The 14,008-nt window shown below is 52.9% G+C and overlaps 1 protein-coding gene across 1 annotated transcript; it reads right to left on the bottom strand.

The window, feature by feature from the left end:
- Position 1: 1 nt before the first annotated feature.
- On the bottom strand, positions 2–13,451 carry SNX27 (sorting nexin 27). The gene is given in 14 exon segments (XM_070951098.1): positions 2–272; positions 1,084–1,146; positions 1,322–1,387; positions 1,525–1,653; positions 2,061–2,210; positions 3,350–3,439; positions 5,015–5,178; positions 5,610–5,688; positions 6,249–6,353; positions 6,477–6,541; positions 7,128–7,320; positions 8,474–8,705; positions 13,100–13,314; positions 13,317–13,451. Coding segments are annotated over 14 exon segments (1,734 nt in total). The 3' UTR covers positions 2–224.
- Positions 13,452–14,008: the final 557 nt, after the last annotated feature.

The following is a 14,008-nucleotide window of genomic DNA, read 5'->3' as shown; positions in this document are numbered from 1 at the left end:
ATGGAATTAATATGAGTTTAATACAGTAAACCGTTCCCCTCTTTCTTTCTTTCTTTCTTTCTTTTTCTTTCTTTCCTTCTCTCGCTTTTCTTTTCTCCTCGTTTTGAAAAGTGTTAATTTGTTTTTGTTTTGTTGTTTTTCCAGGAAGGGTTTTGGGGTGGGGGGTGGGGGGAAAAAGGGGGATAATACGGTTTTTCGGTTGGTCGGTTTTTCCGAAGCGGTTTTCAAGTCGCGATGTCTCGTTGCTCTGTCCGCATTAACTGGAAGATGTTCTGGGAGAGGAAAAAAAAAAAAAAAGGGAACGAAGGGAAGAGGCTGAAAACGAGCGAGTGGGTCTGGAGGGGTATGTTATTTCCTCCAAGACAGGCTGTCCCACCCCACCCGCTCCTCCGAAAAGGGGGACACGGACAGAGGGAGAACAGGAGTGTTCTCAGAAGGCTTTGGTGGGGACTCTCCCGCTTGAAATGCGGGCACACACGAAGAAATCGGGGTGCTTCCACCGAAAAGCGCTGGGGATCACAGCTGATCTCCTCCTGTTGCTGGCCCCTCTCATCTGGAGGGGGATGTAAACTGCGGGGGGGGGGGACAGGTGGAAAGGACCACGGACCACGGCTTCTGTCGCCGACCCAGATATGGGGGTCACATCCTTCCTTCAAACAGAGAGGGGCCCCTGTTTCAGATGTCGGAGACTCCGAGGGCCAGGGGAAGAACTTGCCAGGTGGTCTACTAGGAGAGCCAGTTTGGTCCAGTGGTTTAAGGTGCCAGAGCAGAAACTGGGAGATGGGGAGTTCTAGTCCCAACTTAGGTACGGAAGCCAGCTGGGTGACTTTGGGCCAATCACTAGGAGACTGTGAGTTCTAGTCCTGATTTAGGAATAAAAGCTGGCTTGGTAACTTTGGCCCAGCCCCTCCCTCTCTCTCAGCCCAGGCCAGCCTGCCTCACAGGGTTGTTGTCGTGGGGAAAACAGGAGGAGGAAGGAGCGTTAGGTCTTACTGAGATATTGATAGAAATAATAATGGCGGGGCTACAAATAAAACAAAATAAAAAGGAACAACAGCCAATCCTCCGTTCCCCGCTCCTCACCTTGCTGCACAGACTGTCTTTACTGCAGTTCTTGTTGTCCTTGTCGGTGGCTTCCTCTTCCACCTTTCAAAGGAAGACACGGGGGGAGTTGAGGCAGGCCGGCGCAGGGAGTTCTAGCGCCAAGAGGGCTCCTGCCTTCCACGGGAGGCCTCGCCTGGCTTCTATAGGAAGGGAGGGAGGGGGAGGGGTTCCCACTGGACGGCACCGGCCCTCCCCACCCCCGCCTGGCCCTCCCCACCTTCACCTCCTTCCGCCACTTCAGCTCGCAGAAAATGCGCTCGAAACACTCGTGCATGTAGTTGAACTGCAAGGAGAGAGAAAAAAATCCGAACTCAGGGCCTGGGGCTCTAACCCAGCCTCTGGCCCAGCTCCTTCCTCTTGCCGGGGGTCTGGGACCCACACCGCCCTACCTCCTCTTTGCCCGCCACCGTCTCCGCTTACGTAAGGGGTGAAGATTTTGACCCATCGCGGCTTCTTCTCGCCTCGCGCGTATTCGAAGCAGAACGCCATGCCTTCTTCGTCCGTGTCCCACCGCTGCATCTCGTCCCATTCGAAAGCTATGACTTGATTCTGGAAGGATCTCAGCAGGATCAGTGCCCAGATCCAGAAGGGAGCACCCCCCACAACCCCAGGGATCCAGAGGTGGGAAAACGTTGGAAGCTTCGAGAGTTCAGCCTGTCTGCACCAGGGGCTTCCCAAACCTTTGGTGTGGACTTCAACTCCCAGAATTCCCCAGCGCCAGGGGAAACGCGGGGGGTCACAAGTGTGCGTGTCCACACCCATAATTCTATGCTCCGCACGCGATGGCACGGTGGGCCCCATAGGCCCATTTTTTGCTCTCCCCAGACTCCAGAGCCACCCTAGGAGCCTGGGGAGGATGAAAACAGCCTTCCCCAACTGCCCGGAGGCCCTCCGGAAGCCGGAAACGGCCCATTTGCCGACCCACCAACCCACCTACCCGTCCCCCCATGGCTGACCTCGAGCTGGCCCTCCTCGGTGCAAGCGTGGAGCTTAAAGTGCTGGATGCTGATGGCTGTGAGGACGTGGCCCTTCCGGCGAGAGTCGCAGGAGCAGTGAGGGAAGACAATCTCGTTGTAACCCTCGCACGTCCGCAACATGTTCAGGTACTGGGGGGGAGGGAGGAGAGGGAGGGGGGTAGAAGGGGAGGGGGGATGAAAGATTTGGGGAAGGGGTCTCCACACCCACCAGGCCTCCCCAGGAATCCAAGTTAACTCTCCGCAACAGGCTGGGTTGCAACTTAAGACAAGCGCCAAGAAAACTTTATTTATTTGGGAAATGTTTTATGTGCCGCTCATCTCGGGCAGGCGGTCCTCGACGTACGACCGCAAGGGAGCCCCCAATTTTCTGCTGCTGAGGGAGACCGTTGTGAAGTGAGTCGTTTCGCTCCACTGCATGGCTTTTCTTGCCAGAGTGATTGTCAAGTGAATCGCTGCCCTTGTTAAGTTAGCGACGGGGTCGTTAAGCGAATCTGGCTTCCCCCGTTGACTTTTGCTCGTCGGAAAGGTCGCAAAAAGGGGATCGCGTGACCCAGGGACAACTGCAACCGTCATAAATAGGGGTCAGTTGCCAAGCTGAGGTTTGGTCACGTGAAAAACGGGGACCACTGCAATGGTCGTTAAGTGTGAAAAAAACCGGCCGTAAATCACTTTAGTGACTTTGAACGGTCACTAAATAAACGGCTGTAAGTCGAGGACTATTTGTATTTCATGATTCTGGCCGTCTAACAGACTAGTGGAAAGGAAATTCCCAGAGCCCGTAACTCAAACGCTTCCTACCAGAAATCCCAAAGATGCTTTTTTTTTTTCAGAAGGCAACTGAACTTTGTTTTCCTTTAAGTCATGTCGCTCCTCATCCAAGAAGCTTCTTCAGGTTCTGACGGAATGATGGAGAACGGAAGGATTTCTATTCCTTGCAGCCCTCTGGTCGTTGGCACTCTTGGAGGTTGGCCTGTGCCCTCAGGGTCTCCTGAATCCTGTAGTCGAGTGACCTCCAACCGGCCTCAACGACTCTCAGAGAGAGCGCCAACAACCAGAGAACTGCAAGGAATAGAAATCCTTCTGCTCTCCGCCATTCCGCCAGAACCTGAAGAAGCCTCCTGGATGAGGAGCGAGAAGTCTTCCAAAAAAAAAACAACAACCAAGAAAGTCCAGTCACCTTTTGAAAGACAGCACCTTTGGGACAACCATGACCTGGATGACCCAGAATCTCCACAGATGTTTCCCACCGGAAGTGGAGAAGACCTTACCATGACCATCTTCCTCTGCTCGCCAAGCTTCTGCAGCTGGTAGGACTTCTCCTCGGCTTTGATGTAGCCTTTCTTCACGTCGTCGACCGCCTGGGTGGGGAAAATCATGGGGTAAAGGGACCATTCCAAAAAAGAAGGGGGTTTCCTGCTTTCCTACAATCTCTCCTTCCTCCTCCTCCTTCTCCGTGACTGCGTCAAGCTTCCAGTCCTCATGGCGGAAGGTGGCTGATCAAGTCAGAAGAGCTGAAGAAGGGACGAAGGAGGAAGGAGAAGATCCCTTAAATTTCTTCTGGTTTTGTTGTGGCCCGTCAGCGGCCTGTGCAGCTAGTTGCTGATTCCGACAACGAGGAGGCTGGTGTGGTGATGCGCCAGCAGCCTGTGCAGCTGGCACTCGAGTCAGACAGTGAGGAGGCTGGAGAAGATGTGGTGCCAGAGGCAGGGATTCAGCCAGGGCCTTCAGAACCTCCAGAAGCTCCCTTAAGACGAAGAGGAGGAGCCTCTTCTCGATGCACGGGCGCGCAGAGCTGTTAAAAGGCAGGAGTGGCTCCTCAGGAGGAAGTCTCCTCGAGAGTAAGGCTTGGGGCTAATTGGCCACTCCCCTAGCCTATTTAAGGAAGGACGACGACTGAAGCAATTTGCAGGGAACAACTTCATTCATATTCCTTTGTGTCTTGATTCCAGAAACGTCTTGTCGGCTCTTGCTCCTTGTCAGTTTTCCTGCAAATTGCTTCTGGGCATTCTGCCAACCACAGTAAGATTACGGTTATCGCAAATACTGTGCCTCAGAATTGAGTTATTATTCTTTGGATTCTTGTTGGCTGTTAATGAAGTTAAATGAACAGCCCTTGTTCAGAAAAGACGGATTTAAACTGTACTTGTGTTCGAACAACTACTAGGGTGCCGTCGGTCAAGCAATGCAGAGTGACGACCCCCAGGGGGAGAGCCTTCTCTGTGGGGGCACCCGCCCTCTGGAACGAGCTACCCCCAGGAAGACGACTAATCCCGGACCTCCGGACCTTCCGTCGAGCTTTGAAGACCTTCCTATTTCAACAAGCTGGGCTGGCTTAAAATTTTAATGGGTTATTTTAAGGGTAATGGGTTTTAATGTTTTGGGAAGCCAATTCGATTTAATTCTGCTTTTAAATTATTTTAAATTTTGTATTGTATGTATTTTAATTTTGGCTGTGCACCGCCCTGAGTCCTTCGGGAGAAGGGCGGTATACAAATTTAAATAAATAAATAAATAAATAAATAAATAAATAAATAAATAAATAAATAAATAAATAAATAAATAAATAAATAAATAAGAAAACTCATTAGTAGTTTAATGAGCTGGTGGTACCCTCCTGTAGAAAGATTCATTCTGCTCCTTCCCCCCCATTCTTGATCTCCTGGGGGGGATCACTCGATCCTCCTTTGAATCTTGAGAGTTTTTACGCTGAGTAAGCTTTTACGCTCAACAGCCCTCGCTCAAGAGGGTCCCAATTGGAAATAGGGAGGGCTTCGCAGAGGGATCCGCTCTTCCCTTCCTCGCTCTTCTGCTCCTCGCGCCCTCCTGCCCTGATCCCCGAATGAGACCACTAGACTTCCCCCCAGAGGACACCCACGCCTTGGAGGGAGGTGGGGGTGGAAGGAGAAGCTGAGGGTCACCTGAAGGGGTCCCACCTGATGGAAGAAGTAGGTGACGGCCAAATCGTTATCGTTCAGAAGAACCTCTTCCTCTGTCGTGAACAGCCACTTCCTGATCGTCAGGCACGTTCCCGGCACGGCCGAGGTGTAATTCTGCACGTAGAGCTTGTGGGGGAATTCGTTGGGCGCCAGTTTCCTCACTGGGAGAGGTGGGGCAGGGGGGAAACGAAGAGAAATGGGGTTGGCGGAGGCGAGTCCCACAGCAGAGGAGGCTGGAGGGCACCCGCCATCTTCTTGCCAGCCTCAATGGCATCTCGGTTTTTCCCCTGAGAAGGTTTGCCCTCAATAGGAGACATGTTATCTATTGATGTGCATGCTAGAGTTTTATCCTATTATTTTGTAAATAACTCAAGGTGGCAAATGTCCCTCATACAGTCCTCCCTCCCTCTCTCCCTCCTGTTTCCCCTAGGACAACAGCCCTGTGAGGTGGGCTAGGGTGAGGACTGGCTCGAAGCCACCCCGATGGCTTGCATGGCTAAAGGACCCCCGGATTCCTACTGGGAAACCTTTCTAGACGCAGAGGGGGAGGGGGTGGTGGTGGGGAGGCTGCCACGTAAGGGACGTTCCTTACCGAAAGAATGGTTGATCACTTCAAACAAGGCGAAGTAGTTAGCGGTGGTGCTATCCATCCCCACCTTGGAAGCGACAGCCTGGAGAGGAAGGGAGGGACGGAGGGAAATAGAAAGGGAAAGAGGGAAGGAAGGAAGGAAGGAAATTAAAGAGAAAGGGAGGGAGAGAAAGAGGCAGGAAGGAAGGAAATGGAGGGAAGGAGGAAGGAAGGGAAGGAAAGAAGGAGAAAAAGACAGATGGGAGGAGAAAGAAAATTAAAAAAATAAGGGAGGGAGAGAGGAAGGAAGGAAATGGAGGGAAGGAGGGAGGGGGGAGGAAGGGAGGGAAGGAAAGGAAGGAAAGAGAAAACAAAAGGGACAGAAGTAGGAAGGAAATTTAAAAAAGGAGAGAGAGAGAGGAAGGAAGGGGAGGGAGGAAAGAAGGAAGGAAAGAAGGGGAGGGAGGGAGGAAGAAAGGAAGGAAAGGAGGGAGGGAGGGAAGAAATGCATTTTAAAAACTAGATTTTTTTTAGAAGCCAAAACCCTAAGAAGCCTAATCTTCTGTCCTTCCCAGCATTCGAAGAGCAAGTTCCCTCCTGCGCCCCCAACATCTCCAAAGCCTCCGAGAAGCCCCCCCCAAGCCCTGGAGGATCCCCTCTTACCTGGTAGACCTGGTCAGTGGTGCTGTTCTTCTTCACCCGGACAGTGACGGTCGTGATATCGGGGAGGGCCACCCGGAGCTCCACATCCGACACTCCATTGAAGTTCTGGGGGGGGGGGGGAGGGGGGGAACAGCCCGGATGAACCACTGAGGGAGGCGATTTCCTCTTGGGGTTGGAGGGGGGGGGGAAAGTGTCAGCCTGGGAGAGCCCACCCTCTGACCGGCCTACCTCGTCCGATTCCGAGAGGAATTCTTGCATGACGTCGCTCTCCCCGATCACCCGGATGGAGCAGACTGTGGGGGGGTGGGAGGGGGGTGAGAAAGCCGAGCTGTGATTGGACCAGAGTGGAGTTGAGGGTCTCGGGGGGGGTGGGGGGAGTGGGTGAGAGAAGAGAGGGGGTCTGAAAGGTTAAGAGGGCCTTTTTTCCATCCTTCCAGGAGGTGAAAAGAAACAAGAATTCAAATGGCCCTTTCAAATTAAACTTCCCAACCAGGTTGTTATCATCATCATCATCATTAATAATGACAGATTTAATCTTCGATTCGATTCACAGTCTGGGACTGAAAACAAACTGTTCGAAGTCCTAACCAAGGAGCTATTAAGGTAACATCTGAGTATACAGGCAGTTCCAAGGAAGTCAGAATATTATTATTATTATTACTATTACGGTACTATTATTATTAATTTGCTGCCCATCTTTCAGGCGACTCCGAGTGGATGTTGAGAGAAGAAGAAGAATTAAACATTGCTTAGCGTTTGGGCTTATTCACGGCACCAAGCCACACTTTTAAGCATAAAGAGAGCCCCCACGGCTGCCCTGAAGGAGGGACGCCCCCCCTCTCCACCCCCCCACCCCCCTGGCAAAGGCCCACCCCCTACCTTTCTCTAGGTACTCCTCCAGGCCCCTCCTCCGGGCGTCCAGCTGCTGCTCCGACAGGGAGAAGGGCCATTTCCCGGGCAGGCGAGGGAAAGTAAAATTGGCAAACTCCCGCTTCAGGTTATGGTGCAAGATGGCAAACTCGCGATAACGTTTCGAACAGAGCTGCCGGCCTGCCATGTAAACATTGTAAACCTAGAAAAGGAGAATATACACATCTATATTACACACACGCACACACACTGGAGAAGAGACCCAGCACCAAGGAAGGACGAACAAAGGGAAGAGACCATGGAGAATGAATGGCAAGAGTTGGAAGGGCCCTTGGAGGTCTTCTAGTCCAACCCTCTGCTCGAGCAGGAGATTGTACACCGTTCTGGAGAAATGTTCGTCCAGTCTCCTCTTAAAAACCTCCACTGTTGGAGCATCTCTAATTTCTGGTGGCAAGCGGTTCCACTGGCCAAATATCCTCACTGTCAGGAAATTTCTCCATAGTTCTATGTTGCTTCTCTCCTTGATTAGTTTCCACCCGTTGCTTCTTCTCCTGCCTTCAGGGGCTTTGGAGAATAGTTTGACACCCCCTTTTCTTTGGGGCAGCCCTTCAAATATTGGAACATCACTACCCTGCTTCCCCGAAATAAGACATTCCCTGATAATAAGCCCGGTTGGGCTTTTGAGCACCTGCTCCCCCGAAAATAAGCACGCCCCAAAAATATTTAAATGCAGAGCTGGAAATCAGGTAAGACGGCAAGAGGAGCCCCGTCTTGCTCCATGCGCCCCAAAATAATAAGGCCAAGCATGTCAGCACTTCAAGCTGCATTTACTCTAGTGCTGACATAAGAAGGAGAAGCGGAGGCGTCTGGAAAGGGACGTTTGACTTTTCACCTACTTATTTTCCCTGGAGATAATATCCCCTAGGAGATGGGATGGGAGGGGGGAAATTCCTTTGAGCTGGAGCAGTAGATTGGGGGTAGAGTGACTTGGAAGATGGCCAATGAGTGCAGGGGAGTGGGGGACGGAAAGGGAGGGTTTGGGGGCGGGAAGTCAGTGTTGGCTTCGATGGAGTCAGGTCTAAAATGTCGTACTTAATAAAATAGTTTTCCTTCAAAGACTTTGTTTGAAATGCAATTTATTTGAGACGACCTCGAAACCTGACAAAGCGCTTATTTCGAGATTTAAAAAAAATATAAGACAGGGTCTTTATTTTTGGGGAAAACACGTTATCATGTCACCCCTGGTCCTTCTTTTTATTAAATTGAATTTTGCCTTGTGATGGGAGGGGTGTGAGGGAGTTAGACAGACAGGCCAAGAGCCGGGGGAGGAGAGGATTTGGGAAGGTGGTACTTACCACGAACTTCTCGCCATTCTGTTCCACGTGCTTGTAGGTGGGGATGGAGATGGGGACGGCCTGCTTCTCCGTGTAGTCGTAGAAGGACTGGCCCAGGGAGTCGTCGCCGGGGTCCAGGCTGTCGGCCTCGTGCGGAGGCACCGACAAGACAGTCAGGATCAGCTCCTTCTCGCCGGCTCGGATCAGGTCCACCACCTGCTTGTGGGTGGCCCCTTCCACGTTGACGCCATTTCTGGGGGAGGGGGGGAGAAGGGAAGAGGGACGCCGTAAGGGCCCGGGTGCTGACAAGAGACAGGCCAAGGCTGAACTGCAATTTGAGGGCAGTTGGGTGAGCAAGTCACAAAAAGCAAACGAAAAAAAGAAAAAAGGCTGGGGGATTCTGGGAGTTGAAGTCCAATCCTTGTCCAAGCTTGATCTAGGTGGTTATACAGGCAGTCCTTGACTTACAGCAGCTTCTTTAGTGACCGTTCGAGGTTGGAAAAAGGGACCTGGGACTGTTTTTCAGACTTACAACTGTTGTGTCATCCCCTGATCACATGATCAGGGAGGGAGGGAGGGAGGGAGGGACAGATAGCAGATAGAAATAGATGACGAGATAAATAGGTAGATGATAGATAGATAGATAGATAGATAGATAGATAGATAGATAGATAGATAGATAGATAGATAGGGGGAGGGAGGGAGGGAGGGAGGGAGGGAGGAAGGAAGGAAGGAAGGAAGGAAGGAAGGAAGGGGAGCAAAGAAGGGAGGAGGGAGGGAGGGAGGAAGGAAGGAAGGAAGGAAGGAAGGAAGGAAGGGACAGATAGCCGATAGAAATAGATGACAAGAGATAAATAGGTAGATGATAGATAGATAGATAGATAGATAGATAGATAGATAGATAGATAGATAGGGGGAGGGAGGGAGGGAGGAAGGAAGGAAGGGACAGATAGCCGATAGAAATAGATGACAAGAGATAAATGATAAATAGGTAGATGATATCGATCGATCAATCGATCGATAGACAGACAGACCAGAGATAAATGGATGGATGGAGATGAGAGAGAGAGAGACAGACAGACAGACAGACAGACAGACAGACAGACAGACAGACAGACAGAGAGAGAGAGATCAGGGGTCTGCAACCTTCAACCCTTCAGCCTTCAGCCCAAAAGTGGCACCCTCTACTCAGCCCTGGTGCATCCCACCGGTCACAAGGGGAAAAAAAAACAAAAAAACAGGAAGGAAACTGAGTCAGGCTCTGTGTGCTGGGCTTCCTTACTTCCTCCATGTAGCCAGCAAGTGCCAGCGCCTGGGCTTAAGTAAGCGGCATGTGACAGTGGCCCCTTCAGCCCACCCCCACCAGAAAGAGGGGGGGGGATTGCAAAACGCCTACAACACCCAGAAGCCTCCAGGGCTTGCAAAAAAAAGGAGCATGGAGTTGAGAGCATCTGATTCCTAGAGAGGGCGGCTCAAATGTTTGCCTGTTATTAAATGCGACTGTCGTAAGTATGAGTCAGCTGTCGAGCGTCCGAATGCAAATCACGTGACGGTGGGGGCAGCTGCGACGGCCGTTAAGTGTGAAAAGCGGTCCCTTTTTTTCAGGGCCGTTAACTTTGAACGGTCACTAAAGTGAACCGTTGTAAGCCGAGGACTCCCTGGAAGTGCCGTGGAAGGACCATCCCCCCCCCCCCCAAAAAAAAACAACCCACCAGCTTTTTATTCAAACTTCACAGGTTAAAAGCCACTCTGCCCTTGCAACCTGGGACTCAGCAGAAGTTTATCTTATCTCGTTCTTTTCGGCCAACGGGATTCGTTCCACAACTTGCAAGGAAGGCACACAAACACACACACACTCACACACACACAAAGGCCAAGGAGAATCTGTGAGGCTGGAGTGCCAGAGAGAATCAAAAAATTGCTATTTTAACCTCTCCAGGAAACACTGCACAGCAAGCAAGCAAGGAATTAAAAAAAAAAAAAGAAACCACAACGGACTACTGTTTTGAAAGTAAAAACAAACACACACACACACACACACAAAGACACCACAAAACGGAAACCGAACAAAGGGAGGGCGTCACAGAGAGAACGGGCCGTGGGGACGAATCCGGCTTCCCAACAGTTGTCAAACCAGAGAAACCTTGCCTGGGTCTACACAATTGTGAGTCTGCTTTGTGTATTCAGGATTACGGCAACGGAACTATGCAGGCAGGCCTTGGCTTGCAAACAGTTGGTTTAGTGACCGTTCGGAGTTACGACTTATGGCCGTTTTTCACATTTACGACAGCCGCGGCATTCCCCATGGTCACGCGATTGAAATTCGTAGTTACGACGAGTGGCAGCGTGCTGGGGGTCACGCAATCCCCTTTTGCGACCTCCTGACCAGCAAAGTCAATGGGGGGGAAAAGCGGTTGATTCGTTTAACAGCCGTGTTCCTAACTTAACAGCCGCAGTGATTCACTTAACAACGGTGGTGGAAAGAAAGGACGTAAAATGGGGGGGGAAATCTTTTCAAGATCGGGGTTTGAGTCAAACAAGTTCACCTCAACACGGAAAACCTCTTGGAAACACACACTCACCCAAATCTAGAGTTTGCATCAAGCGTCAGGCCCCCCCTCCCTCCAGAGGTTGGGAACTACAACACCCATCCTCCTTTGCAGCTGGTGGGCGTGAAGCTTCCAAGCATGAGCAAAAGAAAAAAAGAAAAATTAGGTCGACATGCGGTCGACTTTGGAAAAATGGGCCACATTTAAAAGCCGGGGAGATTTTTCAACCCTGCCTGGAAGGATTGACACGGTGGCTGGGCAAGGCTTATGGGAGTTGTAATCCCAGACTGACAAGCTAGCAGCCCGCAGACCATCGTGCTAAATAATTATGCTTAGGTCGTGAGAAGAAGAAAAGAGGAAAGTCTCGTCCTGCACAAAGGCTTCCCGTACATTGCCTGCCATAATAAATAATATTATTGTGCTGAAAATGCCCCCATTTTCCCCCAAATGTGGAAGTTTTATACAAAGTCTCTTTATCTGTATAAAAATGTGGAAGTTTTATACAGATAAAGTCCTTTTCTTCTCTGCTCTTCAATGAAAAGCCCAGCAGAGAAAGAAGCTCGCCAAAATCATTATAATCATCAGACCGGCCCCACCCCAAAGGCTCACCCCCCCCTTTTGAAAGAAGGACTACAAAGCCTATCTCCGCAGAAGGTGGGGGGGGGAGTGTCGTAGGTCAAGGCGTCCACCGGCTGCAGAAGAGAAGGTTCCTGTCCCAGCTGGCTGTGGAGGATGGGAACGGCGGCCCGTGAAGGTGGGGCAGATGGGCGCTGTAGTCCGCCCCCTGTTCTGGATGGATAGGGAGACTGTGGATGATTGGGAGGGGCACACCCCCTAAAGGTGGGGAGAATGGACACTGTAGTCCTGTCCTTCTGGGACAAGGGAGACTATACATGATGGGGGGGAGGGAATACACCCCGTGAAGGCAGGGAGGATGGGTTTTGCAGTCCTATCCTAGGCTAGCATGGATTGGGAAGTGATGGATGATGGGAGGGGCACACCCTGTGAAGGTGAAGCAGATGGGCACTGTAGTCCTAGCCTTCTTCTGGACCAGCATGGATGAGGAGGCTATGCATGATAGGAGAGGTGGAAGATGGGCACTCTAGTCCTGGACAAAGACGTATGGGGAGACCATGCATGATGGGTTAGGGTCCCACGAGGATGGGCTCTGCAGTCCTTCCCTCCTTCCGGTCCAGGACTGGTGGGGAGGCTAAGGGTGATGGGAGGAGCACACCCTGTGAAGATGGAGAAGATGGGCACTGTAGTCCTGGACGAAGACTGATGGGGAGGCTAGGGATGATGGGTTAGGTTCCCACGAGCATGGGCTCTGCAGTACTTCCCTCCTTCCGGTCCAGGACTGGAGGCTACGGATGATTGGGAGGGGCACACCCCTTGAAGGTGGGGAGGATGGGCACTGTAATCCTGGACTGACGGGTTAGGGTTCCAGGAGGATAGGCTGTGTAGTCATTCCCTCCTCCTGGGTCAGGACTGGAGGCTAAGGATGATGGGAGGGGCACGCCCCTTGAAGGCGGGGAGGATGGGCTATGTACTCCTGGATGAAGACGGATGGGGAGAGGCTAGGGAAGATGGGTTAGGGTCCCACGAGCATGGGCTCTGTAGTTGCTCCCTCCTCCCGAACCAGGAATGGAGGCTAAGGATGATGGGAGGGGCACACCCCTTGAAGGCGGGGAGGATGGGCTATGCAGTCCTGGATGACTGATGGGGAGGCTAGGGATGATGGGTTAGGTTCCCACGAGCATGGGCTGTGTAGTCGCTCCCTCCTCCCGGGTCAGGACCGGAGGCTACGGATGATGGGAGGGGCACGCCCCTTGAAGGCGGGGAGGATGGGCCATGCAGTCCTGGATGAAGACGGATGGGGGGAGGCTAGGGATGATGGGTTAGGGCCGCAGGAGGATGGGCTGTGTAGTCCTTCCCTCCTCCCCGGACCAGGACTGGAGGCTACGGATGATGGGAGGGGCACGCCCCTTGAAGGCGGGGAGGATGGGCCATGCAGTCCTGGAGGAAGGCTGACGGATGATGGGTTAGGGTTCCAGGGCGGGAGGGGAGGATGGGCCCTGTAGTCCCGAGGGATACTCACACCTCCAGGATGCGGTCCCCCTTGCGGACCCCGGCGCGCTCGGCCGCCCCTCCGCCCAGGACGGCGCTGACGTGCTGCAGCGGCGCGTAGAGCTCCCCGTGGATGCTGCGCAGCTGCCCGCCCTCGCTGACCTGCCCGCGCACGTTGAAGCCGTAGCCGGACTCGGACTTGACGATGCGGACCACGCGGGGGCCCGGCAGGGCGGGGGGGGGCGCCGGGCAGCGGGGCGGGGGGGGGGCGGCGGCGCCGCCGGGGGGGGCGAGCACGACGGGACCCCCCCGCCTCCCCCGCCGCCCCTCAGCGGGCCCGGCAGCACCGAGCGCGGAAGCCCCTCGCCCGCCTCCTCCGCCATCTTGGCGCCGCCGCCGCCGCCGCCGCCGCTCCTCTGAAACAGCGCCCCCCCCCCCACGCGCGCACGCACACTCCGCGCGCTCCCGCGCACGCGCATGTGCGACCGGCCGCTGTCACGCGACCGGCCACACCCCCCCCCTCTCTCTCCCTCTGTCTCTCCCCGGCTTCCGTAGCCGGCCCGGCCCGCCCCGCCCACTCGCCACTTTCCCCCGCCCGGGATACCGCCGCAGAGGTAGGAGGCGAGCGCGCAGGCGCGGGCGGCGAGGCCGGGAGTTCTCCCGCGCGGTCCTTGAGCCCGCCGGATTAGCCACTTAAGTTTAGAGTGCCTGTATACCTGTAGTACTAATAGTAATTAGTACTAATAATAATTTTATAAATTGAATAAATTGAATAAATTGAATGAATGAATGAATGGATAGATAGATAGATAGATAGATAGATAGATAGATAGATAGATAGATAGATAGATAGATAGATAGATAGATAGATAGATAGATAGATAGATAGAAAGAAAGAAAGAAAGAAAGTTTCTTTCTCAAGTCCTCCAGGTTCCTGGTA

Source organism: Pituophis catenifer, unplaced genomic scaffold (genome assembly GCF_029215685.1).
Source record: "Pituophis catenifer annectens isolate HBS135680 unplaced genomic scaffold, rPitCat1.0.hap2 SCAF_10, whole genome shotgun sequence".
NCBI classification, from domain to species: domain Eukaryota; kingdom Metazoa; phylum Chordata; class Lepidosauria; order Squamata; family Colubridae; genus Pituophis; species Pituophis catenifer.
This window is presented reverse-complemented; position numbering and strand designations above follow the sequence as displayed.